Source organism: Empidonax traillii, unplaced genomic scaffold (assembly GCF_003031625.1).
Source record: "Empidonax traillii isolate 1590-97213 ecotype Southwest subspecies unplaced genomic scaffold, ASM303162v1 scaffold1039:size287584, whole genome shotgun sequence".
Lineage (NCBI taxonomy): Eukaryota > Metazoa > Chordata > Aves > Passeriformes > Tyrannidae > Empidonax > Empidonax traillii.
The window spans coordinates 220,303-243,123 of NW_020956232.1; the positions used below are offsets into that span (position 1 = coordinate 220,303).

Genomic DNA, 22,821 nt, shown 5'->3' on the forward strand with positions numbered 1-22,821 from the left:
ATGATAGTAGCCATCAATCAATACACATGGCTGTGTTTGTTGGTTTGTTTTAATTATCCAACACACAAATGCAGCATATTCCACTGAATAAAAGGTGCCAGGGAAAGGGCTAGGGAAAAAACCTAAACCTCCAATATTTATAAAGAAAATTAACTCCCCAATCCTCACAAAAAAACAGAGTTTGGGGATAAAATGAAAAAGGACATTTCCTCTTTATTCTGTGTTTAAATACTTTAAATACTTTTAATTTTTAAAGTCACAATAATAAAAAGATCTATATAATTAATCATAGAATCACAGAATCATAGAATGTCTTGGAAGGGGTCATAAAGTTCATCTAGTTCTAACACCCTGACATGGACAGGGACACCTTCAACTAGATCAGCTTGCTCAGAGCCCCATTCAATCTGGCCTTGAACACTTCCAGGGATGGAGCAGCCACAGCTTCTCTGGGCAAACTGTTCTAATGTCTCACCACCCTCACAGTTAAGAAAAGCTTCCTAATATCTGATCTTCCCTCTTTCTGTTTAAAGCCATTCCCCCTGTTTCTATCACTACCTGCTTTTGTCAAAAGTCTCTTATCAGCTCTCTTGAAGCCATCTTTTAGGTACTGGAAAGTGCTATAAATCCCCCCCGAGAATTTTCTTCTCCAGGCTGAACAAACCCAATTCTCTCAGCCTGTCTTCATAGGAATATTTTTATACCATTGACAGAGTTCAATAACACTGATAACTGTTTCTAATGATATGGAAATTATCACCCCTTTTTACATATGTCAGTGGCAAACCTGTTAATTTTTATCTCCTACTTTCCAATCCTAGGTCCTGTTCTAAAGCCCAGCACATGGGTCAGTGCAGTTCAGAGTGTTTAAGCCAACAGCTCCTGAGAAAAGTGCCTGCCAGAAAGGACAGAACGACTGGACGAAAAATACCCCTCACACTAACTCCATGTAACTGGTTGGTAGTGATGGTCCCCTTGTGCTGCCTCTGCTGTTTGAGGTTCTGCTTTGGAGATGGTGAAAACAGGCTTCACCCTTTCTTTCTGCAGTGAGCCAGAGTACAGGTACCAGTGGCATCCTTCGTATGAATGAGTATCTACAAGAAAGGCCTGGAATCTCAGCAGAGCTGCTGAGCGGGTTCAGAGGTAACTACTGCCCTCCCTGAGACAGGGACATTGTTCTGTAGCAGCATAACAACACTCTAGACATGATAAGAAAGTACAGAGCTAGATTGTCCCAAGGCAAGGATCTAATACAGTCTTTGCTCACACACTACCAATGACAAAACATTAAATCCTAGGACATAACACACCTGTGAAGCTACAGGACAGTGTTATAAAGAATACAGCTGTCGGATTAGTTCTGTTTATATAACATATTTGCAAAAAAAGTTCCATTTCTGACCCATTAACACTCAATTAGCAGACAAGACATTTGGAGAAAGCAGTCCTGCTGAAAATTCATATCTACCTTTTCACTTTGGAAGGAAACCTTTTAAAAGATTACTGAAAACCAGTTTTTTTCATGAAGACTATGTATGGTTCAAGGACAAAAGTTGAAGAGGACAGCTCAAGGACGTGTGAATAATTTAACATTACAGTCAGGAAAACCTATTACATAGCTGAGACCACTCAGCACCTGTGAGCATTATCAGTGACACACTAATCTAGTCCACAGTTACCTTATTGGAGCAGTTGTGTTCTCCAGTTTCCACCATGACTTAGGAGGGTTCAGGTATCGGCACCACAGCTCCCAGTCAAACCCCTGTGCTGAGAGGGGATACTCCTCTATTTCAAAATTATCATATTTAATGTTATCAAATGAAGGAGAAATTACTCTTTTTCTGTTTTCTTTTATCCTAGTGAGCACTGGTTCAGCCCTAGGGGAAAAAAAAAAAAAGGTGTTAAGATTAAATCAGAAATGAATAACACTGATGGAAATCATAGAATACTTTGGGTTGGAAGGTGCCTTTAAAGATCACCTAGTCCCCCCACCACAGCAGCTTATGCTGTATAGTTCAGAAGGGGCAAAGTCCAAAGATGTTACCCATTTAGAGCTCCCTTTGCTTTGAGATGGAGTTTTGACAGAGCAGGATCTGGCCCAAGATAACACTGCAATATCTTCTCTAGGATGCCCTGTTGTTAACCTTGATGTGAGCTGGTGGATGGAAGAAATGAGTATCTGCATATCATAGAGCATTTATACCCTCACTACCAAATAATGATAACTTCAGGCTCTCAATATTATCAAGGACATCAAGATCAGAGTTAATAATAGATCTATCCTAAGGACAGAAGCTCCTGCCTTCTTACCATCATTTTTACTTAAGGAGCAATGGAGATATTAAATCCAGACTGAGCAAATATAAAATAAATTATTTTAGTTATGTCTACTTTTACAGAGTGGCAACCTCCGAGCCAAAATAATAGTTTGTTTACACTGCAGAACATAAAGGAATTGTAATATTTTTAATGAAAAGAAGATAAATTTGCCCTCATGGGCAATGGGCTATGTTATTGGGGGAGATTTTTAACGTGCAGCTTTCCCATATCATTTTAATACACTGACACTAGATGAGCAGATAACTCAAACCATAAAAATGGGTTTAGATCATGTTACACAGCACAAACACATTTTTCATGCTTGTGTCCATGGCTGTGTCTGAATCTCCTTTGAGAAGATCAGAATGCTAACTCACCCTCTATATGCAAGAGGAATGCCATTCAGGAATTTATAATCAGTGCTTGGAAAAGGTCCCTTGGTCAGAAAAATTCAAGGAGACACATACCATCCCACATTGAATTCCACATGGGCATCAAAGAGAGCGACTACTGGTGCTGTGGCAACTCTCCATCCACTCACTCGAGACCGGATCAGCCCCTCTTGCTTGGTGTGTCGGACGACCTTGATGAAGCCAGGCTTGTGGGCATTCACTTCATCAACATACTTCTGCAGCTTCTCCTTGAGTTCTTCTGTAGAAAGGAAAGAATTGGGTGTTAACAGAAAGTATCAGCTCAACAAGATGCAAAAATCTGTTCTTTCAGCAAAATGGGAGTGGTCTTCACACAACTACTAAGAATTCTGAAATAGTATAAAAGAGGGCAGACAGAAAGTAGAAGGACCAGAAATTGTATAGTAATAAAAAAATTTCAGATGTAACTATTTAGCCTATATGACTGACATCAGAATCTTGGCAGTGTTTAACATCAACATGCCAGAAAATAAAGTCCCATAGCTACATAAGTGCATGTTATATTACTTTAACAACAAACAAGATAACTATCTTATATTTCCAGAAAAAATTATGCCCACCTAACACCTGTGAACTTTCTCTACTAGTATTTCAAGAAAAAAAAGGAGTAAGAATAAAATTAATTATTTTTCCTCTTTTTTTCTGAACTTTGACAACTCTTTTCTGTCTCTACGAAAAAGTTCCATGACTTATGCTCTTTTCCCAGTACAACAAAGTCTAGTAAAAGAATCATTCTGAATTAAAATATAATAACTTTTAAACCAACAGCTATTATATCTCTGGTTTAAAGACCACTACCTGAGAAAACACAGTATGTGCAGCTGAAATATGCTATTCACTGTTATTATTAACTGAAAACACTCTTCACTGCTATTCTTTATTAGCATTGCTATGTTCTGTTCATGTTATGGTACCACCCAGAACTCCCTTGGTGCCATTAAGTTCCTTATATTTCGAATCTCTCCACACATCGAGGAATGTCTTTGCTGTGATGCAGAATAATGCTCCTGTGGCCACAATGCTAAACTGGGTATCATCAAATCTGCATTAAAAGCTCAGGGCTGCCTAGCCCTTTCTGTGAAATATTGAGCAAGCCACTTAACTTCTCTATAATCAATTCCCCATCTTCAAAATGGGATCACCACACTTATTTCTTCTTTTTCAGCCTATTTTGGCTTTAAGCCCTACAGAACAGCAGGGTTTTTTTCTGCATTTGGCTTAAAGCCCTGGGGCACTGAGCAGAGGGGAGGCTTGCATCAGACAAGGGATGGCATCAGAGCCCAGCAGAGGAAGGAGCAGCACCCCTCCAGTCAATGGTGTGCAGCAGGGAAATATCACTTCCGTCATGTTGGCTGGCCCAAATTGCTTCCCAACAAAATACAACCATTTTTCTTTTAAACCTAAGCAATGAGACTTTCTCTTCTGTTTATTGCACATTAGCAGTGCAATTTGCTCTTAGCTACACACCAGGGGACATCTCTGCATTGATCCCAGGTAGCTTCTCAAAGGAGCCAACCACTCTGGTACTGGTCACCTCAGACAGATCTGTACAACGTGCACACTAGAAAGGTTAATGCAACCGAAAATTAAAAGCAAGCACATGTTAAATGTTCATTCTTGGAAAGGAGGTGGACGTGTCCTCTTTAAGTTGACAAAGATTAACAGAGCTGTTTCACAAGGGGTCATCTAACCCAAGGCTGTTACAACCCATATGAACTTGGTGACCTCCTTCTCTGAGGATATGGAGGAGAGGCAAGATGGTCAAGTACAAAAACTCCTTCAATTCATCCCTTTTTGTAGAGATTCTCAGGCAGCCACCAGGTATGGTGCCTGTGCAGCTGGTTCCATAGGCATTGCAGGACTGTGCATGCCACATACCTCTGAGTAAATGAACTCTGCATGGAAGTGAGAGAATACCAAAGAAAAGTGCTGATACTTACAGGTTTTCATAAAAACAAGAATTAAAAAGAATAGTTTGCTGACCATATCCATCCCAGTACTTTAAACTGCAGTTGTATTTTAAGAATTGATTGGATATATTCCTAGAATTTTACGCACTATATTGACAATACCTATTCAATTTGTTTGTCTCTGACTGCATTGCTTGGAACAAACAACATGAGCCACTCACACACATAGCATGGAACACTATTCTACTTTGTATTAGATTTGCTGCTTATTTATCAATACACTTTTTCTCCTTTATAAAGTCAGAAAAACATATTCGTTTCTATCACACTTGCGTCAAGCCACATGTTCCTATTGTTCATTCCCTAACACACAGAGATTTGTAGCAAGCACAAAACTATCAAACCAATCACTAGCTAACAGCACATTAAATTCAAAAGAAGACATTTATGTTACTGAAATTATGCCCACCTAAAAATAGAGCAAAACAGTTCTCTATTCCCAAAATGTAACATTGTGGAGGGTGAATATCAAGACATGAAGATCAAAGCTTTTTTCTTGGTGTGAGTGGGTGTACATAGCTTTGCAATACCAGGAAGCTTTATTTGCCACAACAATGCAGCATCACCACTGAGTATAAAACATACGAAAGGAAAGTAGGTTCTAATCAAGGACTCGAAAATCAGAAGCCTTGATAGAGTCATTGTTCTCTCAATCTCTTTGTTTCAGTAAATGGGCTATTCCTGTCACATACTTTTCCTAATGTGGACTGACTTCATAAGCTTGAGCAAACACAAAATAATTTTCATAGCGAGGTGTAGTACGGAAACAGGTGAAAATGGAACAGAAACCAAATCCTGGCTTGCCACCAGCATGACTTCAGTGCATATTACAGCTGTGACCTTTACTGGGCAGTACACACTTCCAGTTTGCTGGTTACACTGCAGCTTCTTGCAAATGCATTGAATGGCCTGAGCAGATCTCAGGGGAACCTTGCATGTTTACCTGTTGCAGAATGCAGCAAGGCCTCAGTCTGGCCGCATGGAAAAGAATGTAAATAAGAGGTGAACATCCAATCATATGTGAAAGCTAGTGGTAAATATAGATATTAGAGCTAAGAAAAGAGTTAGTATGTAAGATTCTAGGAGACAGTGTGTGACTGCAGCTGACTGTTAAGGCTGTTACCAATCATAGAGTTAAGTTACAGAATATTAATTATCTCATTATGTATCCTATATAAGCTGTACTGTATAATGAATAAACGAAGCTTGCTTGACCCTCATACTGAGCGTCCCTGCTTTCCCTCGCTGTGACATTTACCCATGGTCAGTCAGTAAGGAGGAATCTTCTCCTGGACTTCAGTATCAGCCGCAGGGGGTGGAGGAAAGTGCTGCATTTTACCTAATCTTCAACCCCGGGCCCACAAGCAATGCCTTATTTTGTAATATGTCCACAGGAGACAGAGCAGTTCTTTTGCAGTCAGGTACTTTCTGGCCTTTGTTATTTAAAACAGATCAGCCTTGCTTTGCAGAGTGCTGAGCAGAGCATTATGTGCACCCTTTGTCTTACAAAACCTACTGGGCACACTCTCCCAGAAGAATAGATAAGGCTAGTAGAAAAAAATGTATCATTTTCACCCAGCCATAAGACAGAGCAGACATGTAAATGAAGCTTAAAAAGTCACTATTTTGGGAAGAACTTTAAAGATGGCCTAGCAAAATACTTGAGTCGGGTTTTTTCATGCATTCCATATTTTCCTGACTTTTGCATGAGTAATCTGAGTTCAATTGTATTTGACAGTTTTAGAGCACCCTGCCCAACTGGTCTGAATGACAGGACTCTCCCCTCAGAACTAATCGTGCACTTTGCGATGGCACTGATGGTCATCAGCAATATCATTTTAACCCATGTTCTGTTTTTTCCACTTTTCAAGATGTTGCCTGAATAATAAACAGTCTTTTTCATTAATTATTGTGCTTCACTGCTTTATGCCACCATGGGGAGAAGAAAGAGAATAAGCAAATGTGTCATCTTCAATACACTGTTGATTCAGTGTCTAATTATGGAAACAAACAAGCTTATAAAGATAGATGCATTTGCCTTTCAGCACAGAATCCCTCATATAAGGACTCAATTTGACTAAGCTGAATGAATATCTGCAATTGGAGTGAGAGAGCAGCCATATATGGAATGGGAAGATGGTGCTGATCTGGCACTCGGAACTGTTGCACTCTACCACCTGTCTCTATATGGTACAGATGTCTGGAGAGCACAGCACAACTCTCCTCATAAATGTAGGAAACATAATTAACGTGCCATAATTATGTTTAATATTAACATAATTAAGTTCAAACACTCTAAGAGGTTGTTTGTTTGCTTTTAACAAATCCTCAAAGATTTTGTTTGTCAAGTTTCCCTACTCAGCATGACAAAGCAGTGCTAAAGACTTCATGCAACTTTGCCTTCTTAGGAAGCACAGAAGGAGGGCAGGATAGAGCAAGGATTATAAAGAGTCAGAAGGCATCCCACAGCTACAGAGACTGTACATGAAGGGATCATTTAGCTGATGCAATCCCTTCACAAGCCATCTTCCTTTCAGGATATGGTCTGAGAGAAGGGTGGCTTGAGAGATGCCCTGGCAATGCAACTGCTCTCCTTGAAACACTGCAGCATCCTTGGCCTATGTGGCCAGACCCAGCTCAGAGGGGTGACCTGGACACAGCCCTGCCTCCTCTTTGAACGCTGGGGGTTTGCAGCAGGCCACATGATATGGAAAAGATTTCTCAGATATGCCCCAGGGAGGTCTTCGAGAGGGAAACCATCTGTTGGTGGTATGTAGATGAAGATCATTATCTTCTTCCAGCCTCAAACCAAAGTGCCTGAATTTTGTAAGCCTCTATTCTCCCTAAATTGAGAAGTTATCAGGCTCAATGCTCAGTGATACAAGATGCCTTACACCAGTGTCCTACAGCATTTGTGGATTTGTCCCCAGACTTCAGATTTTAAAGTTATTGATACAAACAGCATTGTCATAAATAACAAATTACTGCCTCACAGTCATAGAGGAGCTTAAAGAACAACCAAGTAAGTCTCACTTTCAGTAACTTTCATGCTTTAATGTACTCCCACTCTGGTTCTTAAATGAGTCCTCACACCTCTCAGAACAATTCCATTTACAAAGCCCCACACTCATGATTTGCTGAGACAGATGCATTTTACTGAGTTTTTAAAACTCTTTTTAGTTGTAAGTTTGCCAACAGAGCTTAAATAACAAATATATAAATAAATAAACACTCTCTCATAACACTGCATTTTCTGAAGCCTGAAAGCCCCTGCTGACACTGGCACAGCAGAACGTATGTTGGATGTTACTGCTATCTCTGCAAACCTTGTGCTTTTACCCTTAGAGGAAAAAATTATTTTCATGTCAAAGGCCCAGGAATTACCACAAGTCTCTTTAACCTGAGCACTTGGCACAAACATGGCTTCTTTTACTGTGAAGGGAATTACTTTTCAAGACAGAACGGGGTTTAACTTAACAATTGGCCTGCCTGTGCCAAAAACTGTGGATTGACATGTTATATGAAAGGGACAAAATCCTGCCAATTCCTTATATTTATGCTCTAGCTCTGCATGTTCACTGAGCTGCCTAGAAGACACAGGTCCCCAGGTAAAGAAAAGTGCTGGATATTTTCTTAGATCACAAAGGACATTTTTAAAGGCAAATCATTACAGCACCTGCAAGAATATAGTGGAGCTGATTTCTGGTTTTGGAGCCAAGAGACCACTGGTCAGCTTGCTTCTGGCAAGGTTCCCAGAGCCCTCCTGAACACCCTGAGCAGCAGGTCAGAACAGATCCCCTGCCCTGCACAAAGGCAAAGCAGCCACCTGGCAGAGTACAAGAAGTCAATTCACCATGAGGGCTGCTGCTGCCATACTGGGAACATCTGTCTCATCAGGTACATCTTGCTGCTGCATGAAAGACCAGTAAACTGGCAAAAAGACAAAATTCACACAAGCCAATTAATTCATTTTAAACCGAGATTTTTTCATCTTCTTTACATGATTTTTTTTGTGGCTCTAAGTCTTTGGAACAGAAAAAGCTGCTTTTCCATTCTTCCAGTAACAATTTTATAGCCTTTAGAAAAACAGAATGTATTAACATAGCCAACTTACTTTCTGGCAAAGAAAGACTGTTCTAACAGGTTTGCTGCAAAACCCCTCCTCTCTTCCCTCTCAGTTCCTCTGTAGGCAATCCACCTAAATTCATGTACTAACTCGAATTCACGGCAGCAGCTAGGCATGTAAAAGAACCTGTGTGCTGCACTTTATCTAATAGGGTTCTACACTGGATTATGTCACTTATTTTGTATGCAGCTCAGTGCTTCATCGTTTTTATTTTCCTTACCTCTGGTCCCTTATCTTTCATGCTCAAGTGATCACCTCTCATCTCTGTAGCAGGAGCAGATAATTCCAAATGGAAAATATTTATAACCAGATAGAAGCATGTCATTTGTAATGCATGTGTGTATAGAGAGTGTTTGCAACAGAGGGTAACAATGCACAGGCAGATAAGGAGGACTTGCTGTGCACACGTATTTAATAACCTCATGTTATCTGGTAATAGATAAACCACCCAAGGGAAATTATCAACGTGATGCAAGGAATTGATCTGGACAGACCTCAAAAACAGAAAAGCAGTATAGCCCTTCTTCTCCATTACCATACCTAACTTGTACTGTTGACAGAGATGCATAATCTAATCTCAGAAGTTCAGGCTCTCCACGTGAAAAGCCAGAGAAAGTAATGAACTTTCACAGTCACAACCTTTGCATTCAGCAAGCCAAAAATCTCAGCTGCTGTCAAACCTCCTCAGGTCTATTTAGATAAATGAGGCCTACAACAATTCATTCCAACTCACATCTTGGATTACAAGCCAAGGGTTTCTCTACTCTAGCACACGAACCGCACTCTTCTCCCACAGTAAAGGAAGGAAAAAAAATACACACATTTCCCCTCTCAGCCCTACACATGCACACACTCTTTCAAATGCCCAAAAGAATCTCGTACAGAGGAGTGGGAAGCACACACATTGCTTTCAAAGAGTTTGATGGGGCTGCTTTGGTCCATTTTGTGGTCCTTCACAAACATCGTGTCTATGCATAGAAGGAGTTTTGGTGGACGTTTCACTGAATCCTCTTGTAAGGTCATGGGAATCTGATGCACAGAAACAACATACCAGCAAATAATTCCACTTCAAAACAGTAATCAACAAACTCACACAGCTCCCAACACAAAACAAGCTTTGTATAAGATATACGTGCTGGCAGCTATTCCTTGAACGTTAGCTACTTGGGTTCATTTTGGTTTTGTTTCTAAATGATGCATAGTTCCAATCCCAACCATGAAAATAGGATACCACTCTCCAGATCATTAGGTCCTGCCTAGAAATATTGCTGCATCTTAACAAATTCCAGTAGTATAGAAAGAACTATGAAAATTATCTTTTAGACACTCTGACAGGTGAACATTGTGTTATGGAAGAGGGGGATACTGAAGAAAGAAATATTACATCTGCTACTTTTTGTTAATAACTGTTCTCTTGAAGTAATGTCTTTATTATAAGGGCTGTAAATCTGTTTTATTTCCCTCTTAGTATTTATTGAGTACTGTTCAAAGACAGTACTCAATTCCCGTCCTAAGGTGCATCCCACCGTAAGTATCACCAAGCCCATGTGCAGCTGAGTCTCATAACACTTTGCAAGACAGAGAGATAAACTGAGATGCCAGATGAATCTGAAAGGTCCCACCAGAAGTTACAAAAGGGGAGTCAAAAACCTACATCTCCCAAATCCTGGGGCTGCACATTGACACTGCACCATTTCGCTAAGGCTGTGGTTCTGCAGCTGGAGCCATGGCCCACGGGGAGCCCTGAGAACTCGGTGCAGATGCAAGAGCTCATCCACATCACTGTGCCAGGATTAGGAGGCAGCTGATATCCAGAGATCTTGCTAATGTCAACAGAAATGCAAGAAATGCACAGCAACAAAGGAATTGAACACTGCCTTTCCATTCCACTAACAGCAGGAGAGACTCATATGCTTATCTCTGAGCACAGAGTAGAGCTTACTAAAGGTAAGTGTTAACATTAAGAGAGGAAAAGAAAACAAATTTGCTCTTAGGTGAACATTCCTTCCAGCTCTTTAATGCAGCAAGGCAGGACTAATAAAAAAAAAAAAATTAAAAAAAAAAAAAAAAAAAAAAAAAAAAAAAAAAAAAAAAAAAAAAAAAAAAAAAAAAAAAAAAAAAAAAAAAAAAAAAAAAAAAAAAAAAAAAAAAAAAAAAAAAAAAAAAAAAAAAAAAAAAAAAAAAAAAAAAAAAAAAAAAAAAAAAAAAAAAAAAAAAGGCACAAAATGTCTTGTCTTAGACTGCCAGGTAGGTGTGTACGTGTTTACACCAGCGAACATGCAAACATGAGATAAATGTGGAACAGGCACCTTCCAAACACTGCCAACAGCTGCCAACAGCCACACAACCAGCAGAGGTACAGAGCCTGCTTACGTGTTTCTTCATGGCAATCCTAATCCTGTCAACAGAAAGGTGTTTAAATTTGAAAAATATCTTTTAACACAGACCTGTAATTATATAAATTTAATTATTCCTCTCAATGTACAGATTGTTGGATGCTTGAATTAATCTCAGCAGGAACACTATTCCACTCCAGTTTATAGTGCAAGACTGCTTCCCGTTTAGGGACTGTTACTGGATAGATCATGGCTACAATAATGTGATCACAACAAAGGTTAAATCTGGTTGGTCAGGAACAAGCACTATCACTGAAATCAGATATTCATATCACAGCTGATGCACGAACCACTTCTGATGTTTATCTGGATACCATAGTTTTAGAAAGGGGCCATGAAGTGAGAAGCATACAAACACCAAGACTGTGCATCAGAGCTGACACAGTGATAGAATACACTGCTGAAATAACCTCAGCCAAAATTCTGAGTTCATAATTTCATTTCTTCATGTTCCTGGATTCATCTGTAAAATGACCTTTAAATGTTAAAGAGGAGTGCCTGAGAAATGTGTTCTAGTCCCAGCTGGATAGCAGCTGCTTCCAGTAATCCAAGAGGTACTTTCTTTTTTTTTTAATGTACAGTATTTAATTCTAATCTATTTCTTGGACGTGTATGAAACATAAAAATCACTACTCAGAAAAAGAAACTGAATGCCTGAACAGAGCCAGATCAGACTGTATAAATCAAGAAGAACACAATCTAAAGAGCACATCAGAAATCTCTTTATTTCTATAACCATAGGATGCAGCAAGCTGCTCACTGTACTGTGAACTTGATAAATAATCATGACTCCTAGAAACAGTGTGGAAGTTCATGGTATGATAACACATTCATATAGAAAAAGAAACTGCCAATTATAACACAATAGTCCAAGTGTAACTACTTTATTTCTGGAGTGGATTCAGGGGAAATTAGTCACATCAGTTACATTAAAAATGGAATATGCAAATATGCAGTTAAAACTGTATGAAACAGAGCTGCTAATATTCCTCTATGAATCAAACCTCTCTCTAACAGCTGAGAACAGGAGTGTAAAAGGAAGAGGAAACAGAAAGCAATCATAGAATACTGGTTTGAGGGGGACTTCTGCAATTCAATCCTTGACTCAAAGCAGGCCCAAGTAAACAATATGACATAACATTCACTAATTAACAGTTATTTAAAATAATGCCAGATGGCATTAAAAGGCAGAATTTGGTTTTAGTAAATAGGACTTAGCCTTGCACTCCACATTAATTTTTATTAAAATCTTACTTTATATCAGAAATTATAATCTGAAGTTGTATTTGCTGCACAGAATTACTTCTTTGGGAGCAAACCAGCATCTAGCACTCCCAAAACCTGATGATACTATGAAAGTCTCCTCGAGGGTCAGGACAGCAATAACAGTATTTCATTATGCTTTTTCTTTTGTTTTGATTTTGTGGGTTTGTTTGTTTGGGTTTTTTTAACCTTGTCCAAATGTAGAGTCACCAGTCAATTCTTACACATCAGACACAAAATTTTCTGTCCATATTCCAGGTCAGAAAGATTGATTTCTTGACTACCTGTGATCATGTTATGTGTGACCTGTGATCCTCTTTCAAAGGTGGATTGTCCCTCACAAAAGAATTCAATTCACCACAGCAATAGCAATACAGCACCCAGTGCACCAAGGAGAAATACAACCTGCCTGGGCAGGAGGACTTTTCAACAGGTGGGATTAGTTCACAAAAAGGACTTTTTTTATGTCAGCAGAGCCACAGTCATACAAGATGTATTCTCAGAAGAAAAATAAAAGCAAATTACACCAATATAAGCAATTTTTTTCATTTTTCTAATGGCTAATGTATAGTTGGCAGTGCAAACAAGAGTAGATCAGTTAATACCCCTTGCAAACAAAAAGTTTACATCGTGAAATAATGGTATCACTGAAGTCAATGAGAACTTTTCAGTAAATGCTGTTACCTGTGCACTTCCACCACAACAATGAGGAATGTCACCTCATGACCACTGCGAAGTTCATTTGGGATGAGTTGGTAGGTATCTACTGTGCTATTTAAGTCATGGGGTTTCACATCATTTGAATAACTTGGAAGTTACAACTCCTCTTTTTTGAAACTTCTAAAAGCATGGACAAAATTCAAACAGTTTTTACTCCTGTAAAGTCCCCTTTCAAATCAGAAATTATTTGGTCTGGATACCGTAAGAGCTGTGGGATTTGTTTCCATCTAAAGATAGAAACTGTTTTTTTGGAAGAATCAACTATGAACATTTTCAAATTAAAGCAACAAATTCTGGCTTCCTTCCTTCCCAGCATATTTGCTTACTCCTTAGGAGTAACACAGTATTGGGACTGTGCCATTTGGTAGCTGCGGAAAATCTCTAAATCCAGCACACACGATATCCAAGTAAACTGCTTATTATAGTACTGTATCATCCACTGCTTCCTAAAAATCCCAAACTCCAGGTCTTAGGAGAATGCAGCACCACAGAATTTGTATCTTTAGATTAGATATATCAGCATGCAACAAGCAATTCCAAGCCTTCCATCAGTTTTTATAGAAAATTTCTCTGTAGGCATCTCATCACAATTGATCCATTAGTTTTAAAGAAATGTTTGGGAGTTAACTGTTGTATTACAATTGCTGTTCATGCACTTCGGGAAAAAAAAAATAAGGTGAGGGATTAAAAATAAGCCAGGCAGTAACTTGAAACTAAACTTCATCATACCTTTTCAATTCACAATACAGAAACAGTACTGCTACTAGCCTCCTACTGCAGTCTGGGAGAGATTTGGTTAAATTCTGCTTAATTAGGAATATGTTCTTTTAAAACATAGGTATGTTTTAAAAAAAAGTATGGTAATGTGGCTATTAGTATGCCTCCCAGCAGGGTGGAAACCTTGCTTGCACAAAACACGCACACAGAAGAACATACACCAGCCTTGCCTTTCCTGCTCCCTAGAAACAACTGGCAGTAGTGTCAATATTTTTTTATAATATGAGCAGTAAAAGTGTATTTTCACTATGCTGGAGTAAGACAGAATTCCACCAGCTCCAGCACTCCCTCCTGGATTTACACCCAAGTGAGCAGCTGGAGGCTCAGGCTGCTCCGTGTTTCTGCTTTACACCGCAGACGGCTGGAGCTACCAGTTCCTTCCAGGACAATTCCTGCTCCGGACTACAGGGAGCAGGCTGGGCTGAGGGTAATCAGGCATTGGAATGGGCTGCCCAGGGAAGTGGAGGATTCTCTGTCCCTGGAGGTTTTTAAGATGAGACTGGATGTGGCACTTAGTGCCATAGTCTAGTAACCACAGTGGTAGTGGATCAAGGGTTGGACTTGATGATCCCAGAGGTCCTTTCCAACCTGGCTGATTCTGTGATTCTATGATTCAAGTCCTCTGCTTGTCAGCAAAAGCAGAGCTGGTTGGGGCTGGCTGAGAAAATCACAAGGAAACACAGTTCCTGACCTGCTGCCAGGGATTCCACAGGTAGCAGCTCCCCTCTCAGAGTTGGTCACGCACCAACACCCGGCGCTGCCGAGCGCAGCAGCTCCGGAGATGCTGAGGGCAGGGGGCACAGAAAATGGACTGAGCTCAAAAACACAACCTGGGCACTGAAATGTCTTACATCTCGGGAGATTTCCCTAAAGAAAAAATCCACAGGTGAAGACAATGCCTAAACTTAACAAAAACATTTAAATAGCTTCTTCAGTTTTTTTCATTGAGTTTTAAGCAAACAACAGTCCAGAGCAATGTTCTTGAATTACAGTTTCCAATACTAATACTTAAATACACCAGCTTTGATTAACATTTGTGTTCTGGTAGAATTTACAATAATTTCAGTTTGCTTCCTTTCTCATTAATTTTTTTTGTCATTTAATTTTAGCTCTTTACTTCAAAATTTACCTTCTGAAACAACACTTTAACACCTGTAGTCAAAGCAGAGAGACCCTTGGGATCCAGAAGTCACTGCCAATTAAGGGTAACTCAGGATCTGTCAAACTGATTGTTCATGTGGAAAACTACACACATGGGCACTTGTATCCAGGCCTTTCCCTACCACGTTTTCCATATCGTTTTGTTTTCTCAATAAATGCAGCAAATTTAAATGACTTCATTAAGAGCTCCCAGCATAATTTTTACTGACGTTATTATTTTAATACACATTATACTTCTGAATCCTGACATTTACATAAAACATTGCCTGGGAATTTTAAGGTCTTTTACAGGATTAAGTACTGTCTGTATCTCATTTAGCTAGCCATGATGCAGTCTGTAGTACTGCAAACCTCCAAAACTCCATTTATTATAGAGGTTCAAAGGCTTGAAATTACTACCTCCTATCCAATTCTTCCAGTATCCCGTTTGACCTTTCATTGTGAACAATGATTTTTCACAGATATAGGCTAATTTCCTTGGACTAGATTTTCATTTGCAATGATTTGCAATTTGATTTGCAGTATATCCACATTTTTTCAGAATAGTTACTGCCTGACTTCTCAGATTTAAACCTTTTAGCATCTTCAAAAGAACGCTTCCTGCACAGCTAAATCTGTAATGAAATTCCATGATTAAATTCTCTCCCTCTGTGAGCATTAAATTTCTACCTTTTCTGCATATTGCAATATATATTGCATTGAAGACCACTTGACAACTTCAGACTGCGTAATGATCTCATTTTCCTGTATGGAATTCATCTTGGTTAACCTTTGAGGGTTTATACAGCTATATTCTTATTATGATGTCGCAGGAGGAGATTGCTCCAGAAGGTAGTAGACTCAGAGTTATAATTAATATCCAAACCTTTAAAATCCTGAGCAGCATTTATTCCATAGTAGTTTTTGTGATCTTTCCAAAGCTCAAAAAGCCTCATACATGGGTGTCTCAGAAAGCTGAGTAGCAAAAAGCTACTTGACATGTGACTCCTTCATCTCCAAGGCCCTCACATCACCCATACTTCTAAATCTGCCCTGATATAAGTTACAAATGTGTAAATTGCACTCTGTGTAGCAACATGGCTATCCCACATGTTGGAAAGTGTTAAGTGGCCTAAACAGACTGCAAGAGAACATGAAACTTTTGTGGTGTTTTGTGAATTGGCCTAAGAAATATATATGAAGGTCACACAGCCAGCCAGCCTCATGCATTTTCTGAAATTCTTGCTCTCTATCACTAACACCGTAGCTGTCAATTAGAGCCACAGTGTCACACTGGAAGAAGGCAAGATAGATTGAAATAACATGGACATTTTGGACTTCTTGCTCCCAACACTGTCACCTCACCCATGACATGAACCAGCAGGTGACATTTCATTTGACCAAACCAAAGAAGCTGCTGCCTTGATGTTCACTGCCCTGCTACCACCAGCTAAAAGCTGCTTCAATTTACAAAGCACCAAAAAAAGTCCATATAGCAATATATATACTTACTAAAATTAGAGTATAATTACGCCTCATTTATCACCATACAAATCTTTGCCTTTCAATGGCAAAGAGCCCCAGTTTTATACAGTCCTTGACCATTTGTGTTCTGCACAACATTTCTGCCTAAGAGGTGTATATACACTTGTCAGAAGAGTTACTTGCAAAGTCATTCTCAAAGGATCTGTCGTATGGTTTGCTACCAGACCTACAGCAGCAGCTCATGTGAAGAACTTGAAGCACGTGCTGCAAGTCCAATTAGGGAACTCAAACCAGGAAAATAAAACTCCAGTAAATTCCATAAACATAAGAAGACAAAATGACTGAAAAGGCAAACAAAAAGTGGTCACAGTTCAAATACTGCAAACTGGAGTCTACTCAATATTCCTGCCCACAGACAAATCAGGGTGATTAAAACACAGAGAGACAGTAGGTTTCATAACATCTCTGAAAAATATGGCACGGTGTTGGGGTTTTTTTTCTTTTTTTTCTATTATCATCCAGAGGAACAAAACCCACAAACCTACAGCAAAAGTAAGTAACTTTCTGAAAAGCAAAAAGACCACAAACTCCTAGCAAGAAGTTACTCTCAGTCTTTTAGCTAAGTTGCACATGAAAGCTTATGTCAGAGTTCCTTTTCTTATTTGCTATGTGAGTGAATCTTCTCTGTAGCTAAAAAGCAAACACTGTGGGTGTTAATTGGAAGCATTTGTGAAAACTAATTAAAATTGCTGTGCTGCAATCGTGCTTCAGAAAAGATTTTTTGTATCAAATCCTAACAAAGATTTGTTCTTCTTGTGCATGCCTTGTTTAATCCCTTCAGGTAGGTAAACAACGTATCACTCGTATCTTAGCAAGAGAGGGAGTAAATCTAAAGACATTAATTAGGGACCTTGGTACAAGTTATCACTGGATAAAACTCACACAAAGGGATGTGTATCCTTCCAATACTAAACCATACCACCACTGCTTCCGTGTGACCATTCCCTAATGAACTGGCCTTCTTCATCCTTCTGCTCTCATCAGGACTACCCTTCCCTAATGATGTGAAATGGACCTGATATTTGATATGCACTAGCACTCACAAATCCCTCTGAAACCAGCTGGCAACAAATGCATGTAATATGTATGAGAAGTTGGATGAGCTATGTCTTCATTTCCTCTTGTCTGTATCCACATGTAACATCTATATTTATTAAACGATGCCTTATTTTTCTCCACCCATCTGCTGCTTTGATTTTGGAACTTATTTTGTCCCGATGGTTTGATTTGCACTGTAATGAACAAAATCAGCAGGAGTATCAGGGCACACCACTGAAGGCTCTTCACTAAAACCCAGTAATTTCTTTCTCTTCATAAAAACTTGGTATTTCACTACTACATGGTCCATCACCATTAAAAACTCTCTGTTTGAAAGCCTAAAATATCCACTACATAATGTAATCAAGTACACATGGCTGGGATTTACCATTCAGCAAGTAAAGGCTCATCCTAGCATCCCAGGACAACCTGAGCTCACAGCACATGGAGCTGTGGGGATGTACCACCTCCAGGTCTGGGAACAACTTGGCTCATTTATTTGTGAGACTGAGCCCACAGTACAGGATTGGGATGAAAGTTTGTACATATTTAATGTTTAGGGTGTCAGTGATACAGAAATGGTCTTTTCCAGTACAAGTCCATCCTGCAGATTTTGACTGCATTTCCTTTGGAAGAGTGTACTTCACCGAGACCTGTTAGAGCTCTGACAGAGAGCCCTGTAATGCCAGAGGAAAGGACCTGTCAGCTACGTTCTTCTGCCTGAAATGGTGAGCAAATATTTAGCTATCCTGGACCTAGGCCATGCAGCAAACCTTACAGATAAAGGCTGAGGACTTGGATCCACTTCAAATTGCTTAAAACACACTGCCATGCTCTGGACCAGTGGAAGCTCCCCGAGCCACCACCCCACCTGCCACACACTGCAGCTCCCCAGCCAAGGGGGGACTGACCCCATTCAGCTTGACTTCACCTACCCAGGCCACGGGACATGGTATAAAACCATCTGAGTTGGTTCATGCACAGTTATCTCAGGTCTATTGTCTTGCAAGTGCAGTAAAACTTTTAATTTTCCAAAGCAATACAGCACTCTTAAAATACTACTAACTATTCTCTCTGAATCTGCATTTTTAATAACCACAATGTTTTAGTCATATGAGACACTTCTCTGGAGCTCTATCCTTTTAATTGTTCAAGGGAAGGTACTTTTACAACTCCTTAACATCTGGCCATCAGAAATACTTCTATGAATTACGATGACAAGAGCAGCTTTAGTGAGAACTATTCAGCATCTGAATTAAACAAATACAGTCAGTGAGGCTCAGCTGGGCACATAAATCAAAAGTAATTTTGTCCACATGCATAAATACAGCCAAATTTGTTTTATGTTTTAATTTTATATTTCTGGTTTAAATTACCAGTCACTTTAAATCTTTTTTATTAGTGTAACAAAGATATTACTGATGTTGGAGAATTTGAAACCTAACTGGACATAGTCTTGAGCAACTTTTTGCAGCTGACCCAGCTTCGAGCAGGAGGGTGGGACTAGAAGGTCTTCAGAGGTCACTTCTTTCCTTGGCTATGCTGTGACTCTGTGGTAGAGTTCACATCTGCCTCGGAGGGGATGCATTAACTTCTTTTGGTGCACACCTATCTTGTGATAAAATAAACAAGCAGACATAGAACAAGGAACAACCCTGAATAGAAGGTCTGAGAGCAATACAGGAAACGGGATGCATGTGATTCAGCCCTTGAAGGCTTCTGTGAGCTTGCAAAATCCAGTCCTAACGTTACCAAATCTGATTTTAATAATAATAATTTTCAACTTCATAGATAAAATAAAGCCCTGCCAAGAAATGAAGCATAATGTTTCTGACACTGAACGGTCAAGGCTTTTGAAATAGTTGTGTGAAGCTTGACTCCTAAGCCCTTGCTTAGGTCATTGAATAGAAGTTTTCCCATTTTTACAGATCTGCAGAGACTAAACACTACAGCATTCAGCTGAATGAACAGGGTCACCAGTAGTGAGATAACGGGACAGAGCCTGTGGCACTAATGTTTATGAAACTCTGCACATCAGTGACTAAGCAAAATTATAAAACCCTTCTACTTTAAAGTAATATACATCAGTTAATAAATACCAATCAAGCTGAAGTTGTTCCGTGTCACAAGTCTTGCAAGAGCAACAGTTTGCTAAAGAAATTGAGCCTTGCAATTACTTGCTTGCAGATGGTAAATGAGAAAGCATTAATGCGAAGGAATATGGTGATCTTACGCACCATAGGCTGTTGTGCACAGAACAAGCTGTGAAGCTTTCTCTGTGTATTCTCCATACATAATTCAAATGGATTACAGAGCCTGACTGACTGACTGGTGTTCTTTCATGTACAGAGATCTCTATGTAAAAGTCTCAAAAAAATTTAATAATGTGGACATAGACAATGGTTACCAACTACTGTGAATATTAAAACATGAGAGATACTAAAGATATCTCTAGTGCTGCATATTGGCACAGGAACATTCACAGGACTGTTAAGGGCTTTCAGAAGATCTAATTTTTCCATGTTTGTCTAAGCCTCACAAAATTTTGAGGTCAGAAATTATTTACAGTAGAATGAAAATAAACCTATCAAATACAGAGAGAACTTTCTGCTACTGGTTGGACTCTTCCACCTTCCCTTCAATAGGAAGAGCAGCTCCTGAAATATTTTTATGATGGGTCAGAAACTGTAACAGTTTTCTTTGAATATGAAATCCATGTCCTAAAAATCCACATGCTGACTAATCAATGAGCATTTATGAATTTCACCTTAGTTCTCTTCTGTTAAGACCAAAAATAGTTAGAAAATAGACTATCAAAGATTGTCACACTGAATAGGCTTTGAGAGATCTTCTGGTCCTTCCTCTTGCCCCAACACAAAGAGAATAATGTTCCAGTTAATCCTGACAGAAGCTTGTCTTGTATCTTTTTAGGTGTACTCAGCAAATATCATCCAACACTTTTTATAGATGCAAATGAAGCACACAGTGAAGACAAATATATTAACAGTACACCTAAATCTGTTGCTTGGCACAGTTAAAAAACACAATACCTCCCATCTAGGATGATTAGGAGTAGATATTTGAAACCATAAAAATAATTTGCTTCAGACTAACCACTTAAAGAACCATGAGCCATAAAACAAAAGAACGGACATAAAAAATCTAAAACTCTTCCTGCAACTCTCCACTGACAAGAACATTTTTATCTCCTAAGTCTGAAGACCGAGAGGTACCCTTGAGTAACAAGCCCCTTTGAACATTCATAAATATTAACATATTTACGATGGAAAATTCATTGTAGCAACTTTGCTTTTAGAGTTGGTATTTCAGGATCACTCTTGGATAGGGAAATGGAATGACAGATAGCACTATCTCCCATCACCAAGCTGGAAGAGTATCCACCCATGAGCAATACTGAATAGTCACACCAGCAGCCTGTGGGGGGATGATAGCTTGAACAATTTGGCAAGAGGGGTAGCTGGCTCGAAACCCTACACAGTCATCAGTAACATTTAAAAAACAGCTTTTATACAGAACACAGAAAAACTGTCCAAATTTGCTCACTGCCAAATCACTTGAACACAGCTAAAAAAAGAAAAAGGCAAAGAACTAGTTTGAGAAAAATCACTTCAAATGTTAAATTGCAGGAGGAATATAGGGAAGGTGTTAAGATATAAAGATATCAGTTTCAATAAAAGATGGGAAAAATCATCTAAGACTTAAAAGCTAAAGCAGAAAAACATCAAATATATCAAACCTCACCAAGGACATAACTGATTCGGGGAAAGCTATTTTACAGCCCATTTAAAAAGAAAATAAAAATCTACTAAAATCAGTTGATTAAGAATGAAACTGATCTACCATCTCAGACAAAAAGTCTACAGCTGGTTTGTGATTTGCACTATTTTCCTTTCAGATAAAAATTAATTCAGTTATTTCACTTATTCTCAATTATGTTAAAATAATTAAGATGATAAGAATTTGTAGCTTGTCTAATAAATATTCCAGGCAGTTGGCACAGTATTTTCAGTTTCTTGGATTTTTAAATTTTTGTGTGTGTGTGTATATCAAATCTGTGATAAACTAGTACTCTGTTAATGGAAGCCAAGAGATTGAAGTCATTGTTCATGTTTTATGTTACCATATGATATAAATAATTCACTGAATGTAATGGCATCAAGGAGGATGGGATCCATTATGAGTCCAACTGCTAAATAAGCACCTTAACCAAGAAGTACCTCACTGTTTCCATGTGATAGTTCACAAAATAATATAAATCACACAACTAAATCAGGCTTACAATGTGTTATAAATATACACAGCTAGCTGTGAGCAATTAGGCTTCCTGATTGGGGAGACACAGTGTTCAGTCCATAATGCACAAAACAGGATGGTTAAAAGGGTTAGACACTTTTCAAAAGGGGACTAAATTTTAAGTGAGATTGTCTTGAGCAACTTTGTTCCCATTTTTGCATTTGTGCCAGTAACAGCACAGTAGCAAAAGAGTTTAGTGACAGAAGTGCCAAATAAACACACTGAGGAGGCTGGAATCTGATGCCAGAGGTAGCCCTGAGCAAGCAGTGTAATTCCTCGAGTCTTCTTCAGTAGATTTGTGATTTGGTACACATTGAAGAGGCATTGATTTCCTAGGGAGAAAGGCAGAAATATCCTGCATGGCCACAACACCAATCTGTTGTCACTCCCATATGTTCTGGGAAGGTTTCCCTATCCCAAGCACTCCCGGTCCTCCTGCCCCGGAGGCAGGTCCCGCCTGCTCCTGTGCACTCACTGCACTCACTAACTAGGCAGAGGCAGTTCACTCACAGAAACAAGGCAAAGTTTTGCCTCCTGAGGAAGACAAAACAGTTGGAATCAGAGATGTATTAAGGTCCATGTTGCAGTATATTTACAGAGCAATCTGACTAAATTGTTCCAGTAGAACACCAGACAGAGCATTTGTGGTGCCTCATACTACCAAAGAGAGAGAGAACTATTAGGTAGCTATGCAGGTACTCTCAGGATTAAGGAGCAGTACCTATAGTGACAGGCCAAGGATCTGTTTAATACTCCCTTCAAAACTGGCTGTTTATTCTCTA

At 39.2% G+C, this 22,821-nt stretch overlaps 1 protein-coding gene across 1 annotated transcript in view; it reads right to left on the bottom strand.

Annotated features, from left to right (window-relative positions):
* GALNT18 (polypeptide N-acetylgalactosaminyltransferase 18) overlaps positions 1-22,821 on the bottom strand; it is a 126,112-nt gene that overhangs the window by 77,850 nt on the left and 25,441 nt on the right. Inside the window, exons 4-5 of the mRNA XM_027904314.1 lie at positions 2,787-2,970; positions 1,680-1,877 (exon numbers count right to left, since the gene is read on the bottom strand). Of these exons, the coding sequence (XP_027760115.1) occupies positions 1,680-1,877; positions 2,787-2,970 (382 nt within the window). The remainder of the gene's footprint in view (positions 1-1,679; positions 1,878-2,786; positions 2,971-22,821) is intronic.